Raw genomic sequence first — 23,641 nt, 5'->3', positions numbered from 1 at the left:
TTTCCTCCAGGACACTAACCTGCATGAATAGTTCTGTGCCATTATTTATTTGCTAAACAATGGAGATTTACATACTTGTGTGATAATCCTGATAAAAGTATTTTATATGTACATCTTTTTCCTTCCTATCCTCCTAGACACCTGGCATTGGTATGTACCATTGAACCTCAACTGTACTGGTGTACACCCAATGCAAAAAAAGATATTCAAATTTTTCTGTTCAAAATTAATTTCTTTTCATAATAATTGTATGATAAATCACGTGAATCAACTGTATGAATGGTATTAGCCTATTTGACCTAAAACAATTGACCTAATGACCAATTTGATCGAATTTTGCACGGGTGATCGGCCTTTGGGGTAATTTGGTTGCATATATTGCAAAATACCATCCCATGTTTGATATATTGCAATTTCAGGGGTGTCCCCAGCTTCCTGTAAAATTGGAGGCGTGGGACAAAAAAAATTATAATGTATGTGCATTTAAATTGGGCTCCGAGCAGATGAATTGCGGTTAGTTTGCTGCGATCAAAACAAGTTCTGTTAACGCAACCAAATCGTATAAACAGCCTTGAGAAAGACGGAAAGGCGAAATACGTGTTGGCTGTTCAACCTATGTTGAATTTGGAGAGAATAAATTGGCATATCAACAATATTACGAACTCAAACAATTCTTTCATTATCAATTTGTAACTATTATGTACACAACTTGGGGCTATCAGTAGAGATAGTTACTAGAACATTGGCATTTTAGGATAAGCGCGAAGAACTAATAGTATACACACACTTGAAGGTGACCGCTCTTGTCCTTATTTCGCCCACCCCCTCTCCTCTTGTCTGTGCATTCTCCTATACATGAACACCCCATAGTCCAAGCACGTCTGTCAGCTGGATCAGCACCTTGAGATCTTCCTTCCGATGCAGACTTGGATGTTTTACAAGCACCATCTAGATAAGCCTGCATACTTACAGGGATATTCTAGCACTTCTTGAGTGCATGGCGCGCCCATGCAGTGACTTGTTCTGGTTCATCTCGGCATGGTTTTTGGACGCACTGGGATCCAGGCGAATAGCGGTGAGATCCTAGTGCAGCACCCCGAAATCAATTTCCAGGACTGTTCCCCAATATTGCTCCGACATCCATAGCAGGACTTGATTGCCTCTTTTTTGATCATTGCTTCGTCTACAGCACCCACCTGGTTAACCATGCGCTCAAGCGCCCATAATCCAACCGCCTCTCCTGCGTTTCAGTTGGTGTCATCTTTCTGTTATTGATACCGTTTTTGTTTTCTACCTTTTTTCTTCCCTTCCCTGCTACGACCTTCTTCCACAGATCAAGATCAGGATCATCCCTGTTTGGTGTACAATACGCCACCTCTCTGGACAAGGTTTAGTGCTGTAAAACCATGCCAGCAGTGATGGATGCAGTATGAATGCTCAGTAACATAACCACCGTCTCTAATATGATTTGATGCAAATCGCGGCATACGCACCCGGTCTGACACTCGCACAGATCTTTGCACCTTCACCCCACTTCCTCTCCCCTCCCGTTTGCTCTCACTAAACACCAGTGTAGTCGCGATGAGGAAGCGAGGGGGCCTAGGCCCCTCCTCTGAAATCCTGCCCCCGCACCCTCCCCACATCACCTAGGCTACTCACTCTGCATTGTCTGCAGTGCTGTTCTCGCTCGCCCGCACGGCACACACACAAGGCTTCAATCAACAATGAAGAGCTGTTAAATTCCCTCTGCTGTCAAGACCAGCCCCTCCAGTCAGAATGTAGCCCACAAAAATGTGAATGATGGGTCATTAGTGACTTAATGGTTTTGTGCCTACATTCTGATGGGGTGGGATGGGAGAGGAGGTGGAGTGGGGTTTGGTAGTTGGTGTGCACAAAAGCTTCTCTGCAGGAGTGCTTGTAAAGTCACACATGGGGGGCAGGAGAAAGTCAGCCAGTCCTCCTCACTCAATGGTAGGGTACCTCCTCCCCAAAAGCCCCAGGTTACCCCAGTGTCCCAAACAGATGAGTGTGGGTGGGTAGGATTATGGGTATGACTAGGAGGCCTCCTGAGGTGACAGTTTTGTCTTTCGTTCACCATCCCACCCACTGAGCCTGGTGAATTAGGAATCGCACCAAAATGTTGACAAAGAAATGCTGAATTATTCATTACTTTGCGCCTTACAAAAGTTCTGACTCCGATTACACCGACAAAGAGGAGCAGGGTTTGCAGGGGTGTCCCCCACTTCGGTTGTAGGTCAAAGGATCGATAGTGAAAGGGTCGACCGGTCAAAGGATCGACACCAAAGGGTCGACAGGTCAAAGGATCAAATTTATTTATTTTTCTATTTTTGGGGGGGTCCCCTCAACCCCCTTTTTATTTTCCCAAAAACATTTTTTTCCCTAAACGAAAACCTAAAAAAATATATATCATTTAAAATAAATCGATCCTTTGACATGTCGACCCTTTGGTGTTGATCCTTTGACCTGTCGACCCTTTGGATTCGATCCTTTGACTAGACACCCCCCACTTCCATTACATGGATAGTGAGGGTACAATAAAGGGAAACCAAGTTAAAAAAAGAAAGAAAAAACGACCCTGCAGCACCAGTTCAGAACCACGTTAGTGGAAGGGAACTGAGGCTGCAGGGATAGAGGAGAGTCGGCGGCACACACAGAAGTGTGCGGCAGAAAAAGTAAGTAAGTAGGTAGGGTGACGCTGGCAGAGGGATGCTGGGGAACAAGTGATCTATGTGATCACTGTGCTTCGCTGAAATAGTAGTCAGCATTTTCTTTGTCAACATTTTTGTCGGCACAGTGATCCTATAAATCCGTGAACTATGGGACATGTAGTCATAGGGATAGGTTTATTTGGTAAGGTTGAATTTGGGGTTCAATGGGCATTTATTTTTGGCGGTTAAAATGTTTCAAGCAAAAGGCAGAATAATAGTTTAGTTCAATACTGAAAAATCCAGGTAACGCCACCCAATAAGTTATTTGGCAGAACAAACACACTACATCTATGAAAATGTATTACACTGGATTGCTGCCAGACGGTCACAGTGCATTGTACCGATCCTGAATGGCCTGAATGTGAAGTTTTCAGCTTCGCTGATTTGTAAAACAATCTGTGAAATATGCAGGAAGCATTACAATGACTTGGCACATGTAATCCTGTGGATGGTCCTGTGTCCAGGAGGGGGCGGGTCCACTGCTCACACGCCATTCCTGCAGGAGTAGAGAGCGTTTTTCTCTCTCCAGCATCTGGCACGTAGGAATATGTGCAGTTACCTCCACATCCTGAAGATTTGCAACAAACATAAGAGACTTCCAGGCAGGTGAAGACCGCGATATTTGGTTCACATATTGTAGGTGATTACCGGACAATATTTGCAAACCATATGCGGAATTTCAAGGTAAATCAGTGAGAAATGAGGAAATAATTTGGGATTTTAGTAAGGCAAATCGGGGAGATTTACGAGCGCCTGCCCCCTTGCATGCTCTCTGCAGGTCATACGTTCGGATCCCAGGCAGGCATTTTGCATTCCTGTTTCAGCTTGATACTTTTGACAGCCTAGCAAATTTAAACTTCGCAGGGAACATGATTTCATTTTATTGAATTTCTAGAGCGCCTTTCACTAAAGGCGCTGAACATAAAAAGTATCCGAAAAACAGTACAATTCATAATGATACAAATTGAGCATAGGTACACGTTACATCAGAGGAGAGAGAAAGCAAAGAATTTAAGAGACAAGAGAAGATAAAAGGAAGATTTTGATGTCTGTTTCAAAAGTACAAAGAGATGGTTCGGAACGAAGTGAGGGGGGCAGAGTGTTCCAGTCTTTAGGAGCCAGAAAAGTAAAAGAACGGAAACGCATCAAAGCACAACGAGGCTTAGGAACAGTTAAAAGAAATAGATTATGTGATTGTAAGGGGTGCGAGAACACATAGAACGAGAGCAGGGCAGAGAAATATGGTGGGGCCAGGCCATGAGTGCATTTGAAAACAGTCTAAAGAAAGCGAGACGGAAGACTAGATTCGAAAGGAAGTAATGAAATGGAGAGTAGGGAGGGTGTGATAAGAGGACCAAGAGGGTAGGAGCAAAGGAGATGAATAGAGGAATTGTAAATAGAACGAACAGGAAGAAAGTGAGAGGCAGGGAGACCAGGCAATGAAGATGGGTAAAAGACAAGAGAGAAGAGAAGGCGTTTCATAGCATGAAAGGAAAGATGGGGACGAGCACAACGAATGTTAAAAAGAGCATATCGACAAGAGCGGGAGATGGAAGAAATATGAAGAGAAAAGGAGAGAGAAGGATCAAAGATAACGCCCAAGTTGCGCGCTGATAGTGAAAAGGGGGGAGAGAATGCTGCAGGGTTTGAAATTTAAATTGGATTACCAGGAGCTAATAGCAGCTCCTGGGTATCCAGCATTAACTAGTGACCAGGGGCTACCATTGGGAACAAGGAGCTAGAACATAGCATTACGCAAATCTAAGTTCTACATAAGATGGAAACCTACAATTGTGTCCCTTATTTATGACCCATTATGCTTTAAATGTTGTGTAGATGTGTCCTAATGCCTCTTTATAGATTTTTCCACATGCACAAAGCTAAATTCCCTTAGGTGTGTGTGTGTGTTTGGTATCATTTGGTCTGGGGAACCAAATGTAGCTCCTGGTAGCTATTGGTAACAACTTAGCCAGGATCTTCTAGGGTACAAGCAGGATCTAAATAGCTCCAAGCTCCTCTCAATTTTGAACCCTGGAATGGGGGGAAAGGATAGGTGGGGGCGAAATGGTAGAGGCAGGAAAGAACAGAACCTCCGTTTTTGGGTGATTAAGATATAGAAAATTAGAGGGCATCCAGTTCTGGACAACCGAAAGACAGTTTGGAATGGTAGAGTGAAGAGAAGACTGTAAGGAAGAAAAGGAGAGGAAGATCTGGGTGTCATCAGCGTACACATGGATTGAAGAGATTGAAGAGATAAGGGCAGAAAGGGGAGCAGTGTAAAGGGAGAAAAGAAGAGGCCTGAGAACAGAGCCTTGAGGGACACCATAAAGAAGAGGGAGTGAGGGAGAAGAATGTCCAGCCCAGGTCAGAATGGAACCATTTGAGAGCAGACCCTGAATTACCCAAGGTGGAAAGAGGAAATAGGAGAGTGCTCCACAGTGTCGAACGCCGCAAACAGATGGAGGAGAATACGAATAGAAGGTTTGGGGAGACGGACTGTAAGAAGAGAATTTGAAACTTGGAGAGCTGTCTCTGTATAATGAGACGGACGAAAATCAGACTTCAGAGGAGAGAGTGAAGATTCAGATAACGGGTTATCTGGGTATAGGCAGTCTGTTCAAGACTTTTGGAAAGGAAAGCTACAAGAGAAATGGGGTGGAAACTAGCAGGAGAAGAAAAGGTTTTTTCAGGATAGAATGGCTAAGTGCATGCTTAAAGGCGGCAGGAAAGCAAGAATGTACAAAGGAGGAGTTAATGAGCGAGGTAAGGTATGGAAGAAGATAAGGGTATACTTTTGGAATAAGAGAAGCGGGGAGAGGATCAGAAAGAAAGGCAGTAAAATGAGATCGAGTTAAGAGGGCAGATGAGTCAGAGTCTGCAAGGGGAGAGAATGGTGAGAAGGAATGTAGCGATGGAGCAGGAGAGAGAGAGGGGTAAGGAGTGGCACAGGGGGTGAAAGCCAAGCAAAGATGAGCTACTTTAGATGTAAAGTAGTTTGCAAAATCAGAGGAAGAAAGGGACGAGAAGGTGGATTGGTCAGGGGCTTTAGGAGAGAGAATATTGTGGAGGAGCTGATAGAGGTCACGAGGGTGGTGAGATAGATTCTTTAAGTGTGAGTTCTGAGAAATAAGATTTCTTAGCAATAAGTAAAGCAGAAGAATGCAATATAGAGAGCGTCGCAAAGTTAAGAGGGGAGTGGTAATTTTTCCATAGCTTCTTGGCTTTACGCAGACTGCAGCAAAGGGAGATAAGACGTGGAGAGAGCCAGGGCTGTGAGGTTTTGCGAGTAGGAGAGAAAAGGTGTAAAGGGAAAGTTGAGTCAAGGACAGATGGCACAGAAGAATGTTGACTACTAGTAGCCAAGTCAGGAGAAAAGGAAGAGAAGAGCGAGACTGGAGGAAGAGAAGAATTCAAAGACTAAAGAAAAGATGGAGAATCTAAAGAAGAAAGATTACGACGAGTAAAGATAGTCGAAGGGGAGACCGGGAGAGCAGGAGGAGAAATAGAAAAAGAAATGAGTAGAAAGGGGAAGATAAGAGGGAGGGAGAATGAAGTCATGATTAGGTCTAGGCAAGAACCAGATTGATGAGAAGGAGAAGAAAGGAAGTGCAAATGATAAGAGTCAACGAGTGAGTTGGTGGCTGGGAGATTAAAGTCCCCAAGAACAAAGAAGGGGATAAGGGGGCCGGGAGAAGGTGGGGTAGGAGTAGATCAAGATGTTCAAGAAAGTCAGTAAGTGGACCAAAGGGACGATGGACAACAAGAAGAGAGACAGGCAAAGGATTAGAAAAAGAAGAAAAGTGGTATTCAAAGGAAGGGGAAGCTTGCAATATTAGGAGAGGGCGGTAGAAGCGTCCTGGAGGAATTGAAGAGAATTCCCATGTTCTCCCCTGCGCCTAAGTGGGCAGGGGGTATGAGAAAAGGAAGTGGAGGCAGTGTGAAGAGAAGCTAACTGAGTTATCAGGGGTTATCCAAGTTTCAGTTAGACAAAGAAAGTGAAAGTCAGAGAAAAGAAATATGTCAAGAATAAAGGGTGATTTATTGCAGATATAGCAAACGATAGACCAAAATGGAATAAGGGGAGCGTGTCGGAGGAAATGGAAGGACAGGAACAGTTGGAATCATCACTGAAGCGAGCAATGGATAGCAAGGGAGAAGTGTGATAGGTTATCCTAGATGGGATAGGCCAAGGCATGAAGACCAAGAGAAGAATAGCAAGAAGATAAGTTGACTAGTAAATGGCCAGTCGGCACATGATCTGCCACAAGCAGAAATGAATAATGAAGATCAAAGTCTTTTAGAAGGTCACCGTGGGGTGCCCAGGGTAAAAAGTGTCCAAGGAGGCACTTCCTAGAGTAGCAGTGACTGTGCCAGTCACGGGGAGCGGGACATGGTTGAGGAACTTGCTGCAGTGGCAATGTAATAGCCATGATGGAAGTCAATTTGGAGGGCCACGAGCGGGGGCACAGCATCAGCGAAGAGATGACAAGGGGAGAACAGTGCAAAATACACGCTACGACCAGCGAGTACTGAGTGAACATTAGTGAGATTTGAGACATAGCTCATCCGGATAATCTTTGTTTGTTCTGGAACATGTAGTGATATGCTCTGAATTGATGTTGCTCATTTTTCACCAGCAATCCTATGGGAGCATCTGTACTCGTGAATTCTGGGGCATTTGGTACTGATGTGGAATCGTTTGAATCTTTACTGTCTGAGGCAGAGTGCGCTTATAGTAATGAGTCCTGGGGCACTTCTATACGGAATGTAGCAATGCAGGCCATCCTCCAAACCCTGGACCCTATTGATTTTTTCATGATGCTCTCCCATGGTCATGTGTGGACGGGCTGTCATCTCCTTGTTGGGCTCCTCCTCAACACATCCCTGAGGTCATTTCCTTTTCTAGGGTGACCCATTCTGTCCCACTGCTGCCTTAAATCTGTGGTCTCCCTCACTGCTCTCCAACACCCCGTGTCCGTATTCATGTTAGGGCTGTTGTGGAGGGTGGTTTTGTGTGTCACGTGTTGGCTCCCTTGTTAGCTTCAGGGGCCTTGATGCCCCACTGGTTTCGCTAGGTCAATCTTGATATTGATTGGCTGGTTGAGTAATGTTGATAACTTATTTCTTCTCCTCATGCTTATTCTCTGTATTAATGCCTTTCCTTTCTCTGATCTCTATACTGTATTATATACTTTTTACGTATTTCTTTTTCAACCGTGTGCTAACCTTTGAATGTGACTATTTTGAAAAGTGTGCTTTAAAAAAAAATGGAATAAAATGTGCATTTATTGACTTCTTACGTCGAGCATCTATGCTAAATACAGCCTGACAGATTAGGTACAGCTTCACCTGCCCAGATATCCTAACGGTATGGCAATGTTTGCCATTATGTGCATCGGAACCCAAAACCTACACCAGAAATGGCCCAGGAGCGCAATGCGCTCTGCTCATTCAATGAAGAAATTCAGCCATGCTCTAGCCTACACTCTGCCTCATTATGTAGAAATGTGCCCAACATGGTGCAGGAGCCCCAGAGCACTTCGTTTCCAAGAACACACCAATACTGCTATCATGAGAGGATTATACACTCCTTGTTGTCAACACAGGCATCCTATTTCATATTGCCTCACCTGGTATTGGTTTCTTTCCTATGATTTTTATGTCCAAAACATCACATTTTGCTCAACCTGTGAAAAATCCACCACACACTACATATCGCAGACTGCATTTTATGCAGCATAAAAGCCTAAATAGTGGACTGTAGCCCATTTCAGTACCGTAGACCACACAGAACTACAGGTACATACCTGAATATATTTTGCACTTCCTAGTCAGATGAGCACATTAGACTATCACCCCAAGAATGTACTATAGCTCACTTCATAAATATAAAGCGCCACAAGGTTGGGGTTCCCTAAACCATGCGCAAAAGGTCTACAGGAGTGGTGTGCCGCCAATGATCTCTGCCTTAATGCCAGTAAGACTGAGATTCTTCTCATCGGCACACCCGTTCCCTCCTTTCCTGCCACTCTCTGGCGGCCTCTCTTGGCCCTCTTCCTGTTCCCACCTGCAAGGCTGAAAACCTTGGAGACGTTTTCGACTCCACTCTCTCCTTCTCTCCTCACATCTCTGACGTCTCTAAGAAGTCACACTACCAGCTGCACCTCCTCAGAGGTATTCTTCCTTTCCTCTCCTTCCCCCAGAAGCTCACTGTCTCCAGATCTCTGATTCTCTGTAGGCTGGACTATTGCAACAGCCTCTTTCTACATCTGCCTGCTTCTACTCTCCGCCCTCTGCAATTCATCCAGAACAGGACTGCGAGACTTGTCCTTGGCCTCAAGCCCAGGGATCGTATCTCTCCAGGACTTAAATCTCTGCAATGGCTCCCAGTGGCTGCGAGGATTAAGTTCAAAACCCTCTGCACTATCCACAAGGCCTCCTGGAACCTCAATACCTTTAACTCTCTCTTCCTAAATATCTTCCTTCTCGAGCTCTTCGCTCATCCGCCTCCAACTCCCTCAGGGTCAGCCGCTTCTCCAAGCAACAAGGTGATGGAAAATCTCTCTCTTCGGCTGGGGCCTCCCTCTGGAACAGCCTCCCTGAAACTTGAGAACCATCTCTGGTTCCGGAAGCACCTTAAACCTTTACTCTTTGCTTCTGCTTTCTCTCCCCCTCTCCCCTGCTGAATTCCTGGCTGAAACTGCGCTGGTTACCTGGCCACCCTTCTGATCTCGGGCCCAGGCCCCTCTAGTTGCACACCTGCACTGCCTCTGTGGCAACCCCCGCACCTGGGGACTGTTTTTCTGTATCCCTACAGTCCCCCTACCAGCACTTATGTCTGCACTTAACTTGCACTTGCCACCAGCTGGCCGTTTTCTTTTATTTATCTTATTTATTCTAGTATCCCATGTACTGCACTTTCCCCTCCCCCTACGCATTTTCCCCCTTCCCCCTTCCCATGCACTTGCGATCTGAATGACACCTGGCCTAGTAAGATCGTTTCTGTCTCCCCTCTGTTCCCCCTCCCTTGCCTCGTTGTGCTTTGAAACACTTGTGTATAGGCACGTTATAAATGCCATATCATACATTGGTAAGAGGTATTCTGCTACACTTAACTGAGAAGTTCCTCGGCACTCTTCCCGACACACGGTTGCAAAAACAAGTAAGTACTGTGATAAAGGAAGAGCAGGACCAGGAGTAATGAAGATTACGAGTAGTAACCAGAATCTTGCCATATAACCCATACAGGAAAAACCACATGGAACGCGTTCACCTTCAGGCGGGAGGCAGTGTTTTTTGATTGATCGCTACAGCTTAAGTATGACCCTATGCCCTTGCCAGACAGGCAGAGGCATATATATGAGACATTGTTATTCAAATGCTTCAGTCACCCTAAATAAGAGGCCATTTTCATTTTCAAACGCTTCTAATTAACGTTGGAACTCGAAGTGTAGTGTTAAATTGCATATTCAGTGGTTTCATAAACTTGTTTGTGCTCCTAGGTCATCTGTGGCTATTCAGAGATGCACATACAGAAGATGGTCTCCTTGCCAACAAGAAAGAGTGGTTTCTGCTATTTAAGTGCGATGAGCAGCAGCCAATTCGAGTAGACATCACGCTGCCAGGTAATCGATGCTGTGTCTGTAAGATACAAGGTGTGCAGCCTTGCTCTTTAGAGTATTTGATCTCTTTCCAGTCGTTACACACACTTTCAGAAGGCTGAATTATCAAGGCCAAACCTATATCGCAGGGACAGAAATAAAGATTTGATATGCTTGTGTCACAAGTAGGCCCTGGGTTGGGTATCGGATCAATGAGCAGGGGCTACTTTTGGAGAATGAGGAGCTTGTATATACCATGGGCGTAAAGCTTCTTGGGTGATGTTGTGATGCTACAATGTTACGCCCTACACTCCACCTGTTAATACGTGTTACAACCGATTCATTGGCAGAAATGTACTTCACTATTTAAGTTATCTTCGACATGTCCATTTGTTTTATTTTATAGAACTATAATAAAAAACCGCTCTGAATAGTTAAACTCATCGATATATAATACTGCTGATTCATATTTTGATCAAATTCAAACCTAATCCAGCGTCAAAATTGAAAACAAAGTTCTTGTTAAGTTTGGTATGTGTGTGCTAGACAACGCAAACGATATATGTCATGGTGAACATCAGCCGTATAACAATTGGTCAATTGTATATCCCAGCCATAGTTAAACATGTATATGTATATACATGGTCTTTCTGTAAATCACGATCTGATAATTGATCAATCATGGACTTGAACATAGACTCGTTTTTCGCGCAATAATCATGAACTGTAACAATTTTTTTTCAAGGCCTGTTGTGAGACCAAACTAATGAAAGTATAACAAGCATCGTAAAAGCCAACTGGTCTGACTTTTGTGTAGGCATGGGAGAGGCATTTTCCAGGCACTGCCATAATCGTACTACCTGGCCATGCAATGGCAACAACTGGAAAATGGCGTTAGTAGCTTGGCATATTTTGGCAGTGCTTGGAAAATGCCTATACAAGAGGCAGAGCTATTGGCGTTGCCAATGCTTGTTTAACATGCATTCAAAGTAAGCAATATATGCTAGGATTCGCACGTTGCTCAAAAATAAAGTGGCTGAAGGCACACTTGATCAAGACATTTTTTTTTATATTGCACCAGAAGCTTGTTGACAGCTAGTATTAAGCATTACCTTTCAGAAGACTGAACATTGGCATCCCCATAAAAGCACAGAGATTTCTTTTGCGGGATCTCGGAGGAGTGCATTTTGAGCAGGTGTGGATAAGTAGTACATGTAGTAGCTGGGAATGGCCCTAGTAACTAACCTGGCCATGGGCAGTCGGTAGGTACGTAAAAAGACAAACATCTACAGACTGTGTCCCCTCCCTCTTCTATACCATGTCTCTCCTGTCTTCACTTCCCATGCCAATATGCTACCTGTAAACGCATTACTACATGCCAATAAAACAAACTTGGATAACAAAAGTGGGAAGACAAACCGTGAGTGCCAGCAAACACCCACAGAAAGAGCTGTGAGAGAGGCATGGTATCACAAGGAGGACACTGACACAAAAGATAAAAAGATGGCCATTTTTATTCAAAGTGAAAGGGGTTGAAAAACGCCTGTCTGGCCCTATAGCTAAGATGGGAGCGTGCTCTACCATCAAATAAAAGATAAAGAGTCCTAGTCAGTCGTGTCCTAAATCATAAGATTTAAACTAGAAAACCTAATGCCTGCCCTCGCTCTTTTATAATACATGTGCACAGGGAAATGTGTTTTCAAAAAGGAAAGTCAGTGTTTAACAAAAATATCAAAATGCAAAAATATGTTTCACTAGGTCTTCTCTTTCCCACGTTGTATAGCACGCAGTTTTGAGTGGAACACTTTGCACTCAGCCACACTCTGGCTTGCGAATATACATTGGCAGCCTGCCCTGCCTTCCATAGTCTCCTGGGTTCTGGAGTTGCCAGTCACAAATTGGTGGATTGAACCTCTCTGGTTTCCCTTCTCCCAAGTCCAGGCTAACCCCCTTATCCTCTGCATAGTTCAACAAAAGGTTCACGTAGGTCTCCCTCAGTTGGGCTCGGACACTTCAAAGCAAAAGTTCAACAAAACGGTGTCTCTCTGGTCAGAGTTCACCAAGAGCTCCCTTCATTCGGGCTCAAGCCTTTTTCCCACATTACTTGTCGGGGTTCTCTTCCCCTAGTTTTCCTCATCTTATTAAGACTTCCCTCTGTCGAGTTCGAGTCTCTTTCTCCTGGACGAAGACTTTCAAAACTGCGAGGAATTCTATTTTCCCTATGCATGACCAATATGACTTCTAATTGCATTTGCAATGCATCCTGGTATTTGGAGTTCTCAATTTTACCTAAATTCCCTTTTTGATTGCGGTTTCCCTCTGTCTGGATCAAACTATGCAAAGACCTTTGATTGGGCAACTTCCTTCTCGCCGGACAACTCTGCTACTTAGTATTTATACACAAATGGGTTCATTTTCCCTCGCGGTTCATTTCCACACGCATAACCATTTCTCTTGTCAACTGTTACAAGCACTCCGAAACACAAACCGGACTTTCATATCTTCAGTCGACTCACCGTTGGGGAGGCTTGCCCGCTTTGCGGGTTTTGGGGTAAAATCAAGGCTTTTATTCTCGCTGTCTTGGTGCCTCCCCAACTATGCTGTTCACCTGGGAGGACAGCTGTTAACTTGGTAGCCCTTGAAGCAATTGTCTCTTTCCAGCCAGGGTGGCATGTGTAACCCTTGCTGTTTTCAGGATACAATGCTTTCTGGCCAAGGGGTTTTCTGGTTTGTAGCTTCGTTCCCTTCTCAGGGTCTCCCTCAGTCGGGCTTGGAGCCCCCTGAAAAAGTTCCAAAATAAATGTCTGGACCCTCATGTTTGCCCACGGGAGGAGCTCTGGTGTGGGCACTGACAGGAAACCCCTAGCTGTGCCTGGTTTTGGCTCCCTGGAGCTTTCACTCCCTTGCCACACTACAGCTTCCCCTGTACTCGCAGGCCAGCAATTATGCAGTCTTTGGTCCTCCAGGCCTTCCATGGTCTCTCCAGCTCCAATTTCCCTTCTGGCCTCTGTGCTCCATCCAGCATCCCCTTCTCGCTCAAAGTGTGCTTGTGTGTTCTTTTTTTTATAGTGACTGGGAGTAGATTTCAGGTGGGAATGGTTGTGGGAGGCCTGACCCTGCCTGGCCTGGTTATTGGGACAAAATGGTGACTGCCCATAGGAATCCCTGGTGCATTGATTCCTATGGGTAATCTTTACAGCCCTCTTTTTCCTCCTCTTTGTCCAAGTGGTTTTTGGAAAAGGCAGCTGGAAAGAGACAGTGGAGAGGAATTATGGGAGTTGTGTTATTTTACAAAAAAGGGATAAAGATGTTGTGGATTTGTATCACAAAAGAGGTTCTAAGTGCAGGGTTGTTGAGAAATGGGTGTCGAGGAAGGAGGGGTAAAACTTATGTTGGGATCGAGGGATAACTTTGGTTTTCCCAGACGGTTTCACCGCCTTTTCGGTATATGGAAAGGTTGGGGCATGATGGGTCTTTGGTGACAATATTCTACAAAGACAGAGGAGATGTCGGGTAGGGATGTGTCGGAAAAAAGGGGATACTGCGTCTCACCCAAGGGCGCTCCTCCCGCAGTCCCCAAGCACCCAGGTGATCCTCCCTCACTCGTCCGCCCCCTGGGTTTAGATCCAAGAGGGATGGCCTTTCCTTGGCCACCTGAACAAAGGCTCCCTGAGGTCTACCAGAGAGAACACCCTCGGGTTTCTCACAGAGCAGATTGTAAAATTCACCACCTCAGAGAGGACCAGTGAAGAACTAAACATAGAACACATAAACTGCCCTCTGCATATCCTCATAGGTTTCAACTGTTTGTCATTGCCATGCAAGGTCTTTTGATAACTTGCTGGCAGTGACCTTCAGGCAACTTAAAAAATAATTCTTCATGAGCAGCCCAAGCAACTGTCAGCGGCTTTGGAGAGTTTATGCAACTTCAGTGGTGACGACTAATGTACCAAGAGTTCACTCTCGATAATATAATGCAAATTTAGGACCTGTTTACTCTTTTAAAACAGCCCAAACACTCCCACATCTCATATAAAACATTGGCCAAATTATAGCCACGTACTCGGTCTGCATGCTTAATCAATGGCATCTTCCAGCACAAACAAGTATTGGATGTCACCAGACTGACGGCCATTCTATAAAAGCAAACTATAAAAATGAGAACCCTCCAATATGCCCCACGCTTAGCTAACATCCACAGGGCAAAGGATGCCTTTCAAATGGAGAGGAACAGAATTCTCTCCATCTGGCAACTTTGTATGTAAACTTGAAGTACTCGAAAGTGTGAATGGCTGGACGTGCCCAGACAATCCTCCAGCTTGACCACCAGTTGAGCTTTCAATAAAACCTCCTGCTTTGGAGCTCTTGTTGCTGGGTTATACAACAACAAGCCCATACAAAGCAACAGGCAAACAGCGTCACTAATTCTCAATGAGTATCTGTCGGTGCAATGCCTACTGGAAATAGTTACACTCCATGGACAACAAGCTCTCTAGCCCATACAGTTGTGTGCATGCCTCTTAAGCAACCTGATCTCGGGCGTTCTGTGGGCCTAACTCAGGAACTAATGACATGGAACATATCTGCCCTTTGATAATTCTCATAAAAGGCAGGATAAAAACCCCTCTACAGTACATAGTGTAGGGAATCGGGAAGACTCGGACACAAGGGCATTGTGTTGATTCCTATAGACTTTGATTAACACAAAATGTGTTGGAAAAAGACCTATCTCGTCCTATCACTATGAGGGGTTTCCCTGCCTCAACGAAACTAAGGATGTAATTTGTCAGAATGTGCAAAAGTTAGTTCTCTGTCCAAAATCTTAACCTGACCCTTACTTTCTAAACTTATTATAGCGTAAAAAAGGGGTATAGTCTCTCAAGTGAGCAATCAAGGTTGTCTCCACAGTTTCAACACAAAGTTCAAAGTGCAAAGTTGTAAAAAGAAGGAAGTAATGGGAGCGATCCTCCTTTCCCCAGAGTTTCTCAGCACAAAGACAGTTCTTATTCTCAAAGACTTAAGTTCTCCAGTCTAGCGGTATGGCTCCCTTCCCCTGTATTCTCTCACTCTCAAGGGGCACTCAGTTGCTCCTTGTCTTCTCAATTAATGCACAATTTCTGTCCAGAGGGTATTGTTCCCTTACCCTTAAGTCTCCACATTCCCAAGAGGTTGCTTTCCTCTTCTCAATTCTCACAATTCTGTTCCGATAGGATGCGAGTCCCAGACCAGGGATGTCAATAGGGGGTAAGCAGGGGTCGCAGTTGCGACCCCCACATCTCCTGTGCGACCCCTGGCTCGTGCAGCATGCGCTCGTCACGGCTGCCGTCGGACTGGGTGGGGCTTTACCCACGAGGCACTGCTGTCGTCTGGTGCGGTCCCTGGTACTGCACGATGTGATCATCTTCCCGGCTGCCGCTGGGCTCACCACAAAGCCCATACATTCCTGTGAGGCAGTCAGATGATTGTGGCCAATCATTTGAATAGGGCCTTGGAAGGGGTCTCCTGCATGGTTCACATCTATCACATATGGCTTGAATGAGACAAACAATTGGTCATCACCTTTAATCAAGCAGTGCGGCTGTAGTTATTTATAGACACAAGCCACTGCATAATCATCCGTTCCGCCATTGGGCAACTATGACCTACTGTGCGCATACCATTTGACTATTGCCAGTGAAATGTGTTTTTGTAGATTACTTAATATGTTCCTTCAGTATCCATGTGATATTGCATATTTCCTGTGTCACTTGCCGCACCAGTACTGTGTCGGATTAAAACTTGATGACGCAGGCATTGCTTTTCATGCAATAACTATGAAAAAAGGAAAACCTCCTCAGAAACGCAATTTCTCCATATCTGTCGCATATTATAATACAATATAAAGAACCCGTTCTGTTATGGGAAGAATGTCAGGTATTGCCCTCGCTGAAACAAAATATTGTAACCCATTTAAGTCGCTGGCAATGTGGTTCGGTTAGCTTTCGTTTATAATACTTTCAGAATATTTGATTATCCCAAGATCCTGTCATCACCGTCTATCCCTTTCCATGGAATTATTGTTTTCCCCTGCCTGCCCAGTTTGGGTGTGAGGCACTGGCATTAATGATGGGCGACATATGCTAGTACCTCTATAATGGGATGAGGGTAGCGCCAGTGGCGTCACTACAAATCAGTATTAGGGTGGGGCAAACCAGGGGAGCACAAATAGAACCATGTGGGGTGGGGCAGTAGCACATCAAATAAGGGTCAACAGGCCAAACTGGTTTCAGTATACCTATGTTTTACCAAGCTGGTAAAAAAATAAATAACTTTAAACACGTTCAGAGCAGGTTTAATGCAAAAAATGTTTTGCATCAAGTTATTATCCTAAAATAAAGTGAACTCGTGTTCAACATTTACAAAAATGCCCTTGCACTCCGCAAGCAACATCATTCTTTTAACACAAGCAGACGTCACTTCCAGCACAGCTTCAAATATTGTGTAGTTAGAGGTGCTACTTAGCAGAAGAGGTATCTGTTCCAACTCTGCTTTAGATAATAGCCAGTCAAAAAGAGTCGATTCAACAGGGGGGTTTGACTCATGCAAACGGCCCACCAATGGGCACTGTGCCAGGAAGCAGATCTGCAAATGACTCAAGTGCTTAGGCATCTTGCTACTGTTCCTCTCTGACCCCACCTCATTAGGCCTGAAAACTAGTTTTGGAAAATAGGGAGTCCTAGCCACCCTCGGAGGCTTAGCTCAGGGGGTGGAGGGTGTGTGGGGTGGGGGGGGGGACAATTCACACATGATATCACATGTAGTGAGGCCACTGATAAGGAATCAGTATGGGCAAAGGCAGGGGAGTGCTGCAAAGGCCACTGGGAGGGGTGCTAACCAGCCGACTAAAGGGCTATGTTAAGTGGTGAAAGCAGTGGTATTGACATTAATTGATGAGTGTTGGGAGGATTTACGAAGTATATGGCAGAAATAAAGGTGCACAGTAAAACTGTGAAAATGCTGATTGATTCAGTAGCTAAGTATCCTTTAATACCAATAAAGAAATAAGGCAACACTTGGGGAGAATTTTAAAGTGCAAAAAGCGGATATACCACCATTATTGATGGTTTGAACTTTGAGTTGTATGATTTTTCTAAAGATCAAGTGGAATTTAACAATTGAAGGACAATGAGAAAAGGTTGTTTCTGAAAAAAACATCACTCTGCTGTTAGGCCGGCACAGCAGGTCTTACCTGGCATAAGGATCCTAATGCCGAAGTATTTGTAATGTCATGTGAGCAATCTGGGGCAAAAGCTGAAGGGACGTGAACATTAATTTAATGAGAAGGTTACTGTATATAATATGTGCAAAAAGGTTTTCAGACTTCACCTTGTACTCCGATTCCATGCGCTGCATCCCTCTTATGAGACCCCACCTTTGTAGGGAGCATAGTACGTCGAGACGAAAGAGTATATAAATGTAACAATATTTCGGCCCTGGGAATCTCATCACAGAGGACTGCATCTCCTTATATTTCTTCAGCTGTGCGGTTAGCTCCTGAGGAAATTCTACCCGAGGGAGGAACCAATATTACCTCAGCCTATGTTTTACTATTGGGTCTAACCCTATTATATCGTGACCCCATCCATGGCATATGAAGGCATATGAAGGCAACACCCTTGTTAAAATGTGGTTGTTATCTAAAATATTCTTGTCTGCTTCAGTACGTATTTGAGTTTTAAAAATTGTTACATTTATGTAATTATTTCTTTTACTCCTGCAAGCCACTTTTGGTAATGTCACCACGGTTAAAGAGGAACTGAAGCCATCTGGTTCAAAGGTCAAGTGACATCACTTCCTGTGATGTGATCAGGTCTGTAATGTCACAACCCCTATCCCTGGCATTCTGCTGAATCGACGTCCCTGTTCCAGTTGCTTTGCCTGGTATACTCTCCTGGCCATGGCTTCCACTTCATACACTTTGGGTGCGAGTCCCAGTCTTGCAATTCTCAATACCTAGTTCACTTCCACTTCTCAGATTGTCCCATCTCTTCATTATTTTCTCATGCCTACTGTTTTCCGACTCTGTGTCCCTTTCAGTATGGCATCTGGTCTCAGCCCGCCCGCCCCCCACCCCTATTCACTTGTGGTTTTCTCCAGTAATGTCCCAGAAACCCTACTTCCCCGTTCAGGTCTCCCCAGCTTTCATATATTGTTTCCTTTGGCACGCGTCATAACCTTTTACCCCCCCACCCCCCAGTGTCCTAATCCCTCTGTCTGGGCTCGCCGGTTATCGGCGGCAGTTTCAGGTTCTTTCATGTCCTTCAACTCAGTCTGCTGTCAGGTCTGGCAGATGCCTCGCTTGCTTCCCGGTCTCCGCCACGCCTCTGACTTTCTTAGGCAACTCTTCCGGCTTTCGCGGCAGACCTCTGTCTTTTGAGCTGCTCGCGACGGCGTCTCCAGCATCTTTCCGACACCACAATGCAGGCGGCTGCTTCTAGCTTGCCCTACCCGCATCGGGAGCAGTGAGTATCTTGCCATCTTGACGCTTCCTGTCTTTAAACACAGCAAACAACTAGAGCGCATCTCTAGTTCCGTGCTCCATATTTCTCCCCTGCTCCTCCTCATCTCAGTGTTCTTGTAAGGAAAGTGGAAAAAGGCTCTGTCATTATAAAGCAGATGGACAGGCTCTATATTGCAATATGTTGTATGGGTTAGTGGAGTCAGAGAGTAAGTATCATGGCCTTAATGAAAGAGGAGATAGCGGGGTTTGGCCAGTGAGTCTTTCTCCCTCCAATTAGGGATACCTCCCTCCACATGGTCCTCCCTCAGGCAGCACCCCCATGGTCGGGATCAGGTCGTGGCTGCCCTTTCCTAGCCACATGGGGAGAGGATTTCCCCACGGAGGGATTAGTGATATTGCTGGATTCACCACAATATCTTCTGCGAGATTTGTCACCCAAATATGCCACTCATTCCTGCCCCACCCCTATAAAAAAAAGGGCCCAAGTGTCTTATGGATCCCTTTCCTCTCCCTGTTTCACAAAGGTAATAGCTGGGCAGTAAAAATGGAACACGGCTTCCACAAAACTTTCTTTTTGGGCTGGTTTTACCCCAGAGTGGCAGATTCAGGTGAGACTACCTACTAACCACTCCACGCCTCCCATTACTCTAGAAACATTCACCAGCATTAACCAAAATAAGTCACTCGCTGTTATCACAACAAAATACCTCACACCATTTTCAAACCACTTTAGGCTGCTCTCTTAAAGCAGGTTCTAGAACCAGGTTGTACCTCTTTTGCTCCAGTCCACCTTCTGGCCGAAGACCCTCCCAGAGTTGCTCAATGGATCCAGCTAAGGTTCAAGCAACAATTGGTGTCCTCCAATAATACCATGAGAACATTTGCATTAACTAATGTCTTGGGGCCTGATTTACACAAAGTGTTTCAGTGGGATTGAGCCATTGTAAAATACTTTTGTAAATCGGGCCCTTGGTCTCTCAACCGTGTTGGCCTTATTATGCATATCATACTGTCTACTGTAGCCTTAAGACCCGGTCCGACATTCTAGATCAGGTCTTAAGGCTGTTAGCACCCCGGGTTTCCATGTTAAGAAAAATGTATTTCCATTCAACGAACAGGACGCTCACACTGTCCTGTTCAGTGAATGAAAATACTGCCACAAGATGGCTGCCATGTATCTGGAAGGCGAGCCCCATGAGGAGCCCCTCTTCCATTTCCATGGCGTCCACAGAGCAGCAAAATATGTGCAGCATCAGAGGGTTCCATCGTGTTCTAATTCTGTTACAAGAATAAACATATGCTTAGATGTTGGAAATGTGCGATACAGTTTGAATTTTTTATTTTTGGTTAGTAAAAAAAGCAATGTTTTGTTTTATTTGTCCTCCTTTACAGTGTACAGTTTGAAGGAAAGGTCCCTGCAAGTTGTGCGCAGTCTCGTCAGACCAGAGGATTACAGAAAGCTGGAGATCGCCCGGTCGTTATGGGTGGACCTGGAAGATCGGCCAAGTATTGCTAAAGATCTCAGAAGACTTGCTCGTGAGAATGGGGATGAGATCAGAGAAGAGACACCCACCTAACGAGGGAGCTCCGTTGTGCTGTGACACTGATGCCTCTGATGCTGTTTGCCAGTTCTCCCAGTGGAAGAGGGAACATGGCATTCTTAAAATGACTGTTTTTAACTCTTCTGGCATGGTGATTGCCTGAGGGGGAACTGAAGACAGAACCTGGCATATTTGATAGTCCACGAAGGAACCCAAGCATTTTCGGATTTTTAATGGATGGCATCGTGCATAAAGCACCCCCAAGATAATATGCTGCAACTACTCGGTGAAACGATCTAGCATTTCTATATTTGAATGCACCTCTTTGTGTGTCTTAACACTTTGCATATCTGTATACGCAGAAAGGTCATAAAGCTAGAAAACCAGATGTATCATTCCTTTCATGTTCCGGCTTCATGGTTATTGGGGCAAAGACTGATGATGCGTATGTGGACACACATTTCTCGCTCCACCGCGCAGATAACTCTACAGTCACTTTCCTGAGAAACATGTTGTATGGTCCAGAAACGTTTCCGCGTTGGCATATGGCTAAACATGGAAGAGCTCAGACACGACGGCTAACAGTATGAGGTAGACCAACGTACTCCAAAAGGGAGTTTTAGTTATAGGTTTGTGTTCTAAAAGGCTGGTGGACCTGAAATATGAAATTGGGACTGGGGAAATGGGAGGTGGAGATGACTTTAAATGTGAAATTAAACTGAATCTGCATATCTCTTCATCCAGAGAAGCGACATGCAAAATTGGGAACCCATTTCGAAGTATAGCAGAAATAATCAAATTTCCCCAAGAAAGATCATGAGAAGAAAAGCAGAAGGAACCCCAACAGCCTGCGTCAAGAAAACAGAAACTCAAATTTCAAGTAAAGGGCTGAAACATCTATGCAATTATGAGAAATGTACGTACATTTGTGTGACTTCTAGATGGGGGAAGCACAACCTTTTCTTGTGAGTATTGAAAGCAAGACTTAAAGAATGTAGAAGCCCTTTGGATGTTTAGCTGAGTGGTTCTCTAAAATATCATTGATGGATTCCAGCCAATCGTGACTCTTTTAAAGGTAGAGAGAGGGCAGACTGGGAAAGTGTGAACATCCCCTCTTATTTGGATAAAATTAACATGGAAGGATGGTGGTGCTTGAGTAATATGGTGTATTCTGAACATCCAAATTTTATTTTTCGCTCATTGGAGTTTGACTCGCTAATGGGTGCCGTGCAGCGCAAGGGGCAGGTCTCACACTCCATGTGGCAGAGCTATTTTCTGGGTATTTGTACTATTGAAACACAGCACCACAATAGGTGGTGATTGTTTGTATAATCCTGTCAAATAATGCGCAAATTATTACAGGTTTATATTCAATGAATTCTCAAAATAGTTATGCCAACGTCTGCAAGCCGTTTATCATTGCCTTCTTTTCTACTATATTAACGAATGTGTCGATTCTAAAATGAGTTTTATATATTTATATATATATATATATTTTCGATATATAATAACACTGACTTTATTTGTATCACAAAGTTAACAATGTCATTACGGTCTTTGACGTTGCTGGGTTGGTTCGCCAAAAGGTTCCATCTGTCATCAGTTTTCTGGTCTGCTTCTTCATCTTGATGTTCATGCCATGCCCAGTTAGTAGAAGGGTGCCTTTTCAAGTCTTCATACATACCAACATTATCCGTTACATTTGGGAGACATCATGCCTGTACTGGTTTAACGTTACTTTCTGTGACTTCTATTCCAGAGATAATGGGGAAATCCGTGACTGCAAGTCCCAGAATGCAAAGTTAAAACCAGGCTTATGACTTTTGTCTCCCAAATGGCATGAATAATGTTGGCGTGTATGAGTCTGTGCGTTGGAGGAATGGAGATTTGTAATCCCCTTTTTATAGATGTAATTCAGCATGGAGACATTAATCCAATCTATTGATGTGCTCTCAAATTCAAACTGGGTGATTGGATGTCAGTCTGTTACACTGGTAAGTCGGGGGTGGGCGGAGCCTGCTCTTTTACTTTTTCTATCTGAGAAGTAGTATACTGTGACAATATTGGGAACTTGTGAGATTTGTATGCCCGTGTGATTCTAATTCTGTGAAAGGACCATTGTCTTTGCTGAACACTCTGCAATGCAGACTGGGTCAACATGGCACTACTCAAAATGTTCCACGAGGTGACATTTGTGGTGGGGGTCAGTAAATGAGTTTGCGGCTTTACGGGAGTGGGCACAGGAATTAATGTTATTACAATGATTTTGATTGGCACATTAACCCATTGCAGGGAACAGAATGTAAACAAGCCAACCTTGTCTCCTCTGGTGCAGATTAGCACAGAAGGGACATCTCTGTGATGCTTGGCGTCCCGCGGTGCCAGACTGCTGTAATCCAAGAGGCTCAGCATGGATCGGCCTACACTACGGTTTTGTTCGGAAAAACGTGATGACTTGAATGTTGTGGGAATGTAGCCACTTAACACTGCCATTAGTCAGCGTCAGTCATCGTGTTTACTGCCATGAAAGACTTAATGCACATTTTCCTGGCCGCGAGGCATGCAACGCATACTGAAAATTTTGGTTTTTGAAAACTTTTTCAGATGGTCAGGACACACATAGCTTTCGTATGTAATGAAAATAGATTTTTCTTTCTTTTTTCTTTTGGTTTCAGTGCAGGCTTTACCGTTTTAGGATGAATGAGCCAAATCAACTACTGCAATGAGTCACAATGTTCTATGTGGTACTAATAATTGTCGTGCTATTCTGTGTTTGTGGTGTATGTGGTTTGTGGTGTATGTAATTGTGGATCGAAACAAATTGGAGTTCGGAGAAAGGCAATATATTAAAAGCTGTGAACTTTTGGGCCAGAACATCTCGGAGCAAATCTCAAACCATGAGCGCCAATGACCAGATGTAATCTTGGACCATGTTGTAGCCACCGTTGCACTCGCTGATCTTTCACGTTTTGCAACATGCGTACAAATGGCACATGTTGAATGTGATATGCTTGCCTTCTGTCAAGTGTCTGTACTCCCATTAAAGAGTTTAACATTGGAAATATTGCACTGTTTATGCTTTTTGCCCTCTCTTGGATAATTGGGTCGTCTCCAGGAAATAGGTGTTGCGGTACAATGAAGTTGGGGTAGTGTTATTACTCAGTGATAGTTACCTACTCCCAAGATCTATAAAGTTATTAGCACACAGTGGTACTAGCAATATAGGTTTCTAAGTTGAGGTGTCGCAAATTGGTTTACCACACCATAGCC

General features: G+C 44.5%; 1 protein-coding gene across 1 annotated transcript in view; it reads left to right on the top strand.

Moving 5' to 3' along the window:
* Positions 1 to 23,433, top strand: part of VHL (von Hippel-Lindau tumor suppressor) — a 42,552-nt gene extending 19,119 nt beyond the window's left edge. Inside the window, exons 2-3 of the mRNA XM_069643464.1 lie at positions 10,232 to 10,354; positions 20,223 to 23,433. Coding sequence (XP_069499565.1) covers positions 10,232 to 10,354; positions 20,223 to 20,407 — 308 coding nt within the window. The 3' untranslated portion in view covers positions 20,408 to 23,433. The remainder of the gene's footprint in view (positions 1 to 10,231; positions 10,355 to 20,222) is intronic.
* Positions 23,434 to 23,641: the final 208 nt, after the last annotated feature.

The sequence above is a fragment of the Ambystoma mexicanum genome, chromosome 2p (genome assembly GCF_040938575.1).
Source record: "Ambystoma mexicanum isolate Mex_15411 chromosome 2p, UKY_AmexF1_1, whole genome shotgun sequence".
NCBI lineage: Eukaryota > Metazoa > Chordata > Amphibia > Caudata > Ambystomatidae > Ambystoma > Ambystoma mexicanum.
This window is presented reverse-complemented; position numbering and strand designations above follow the sequence as displayed.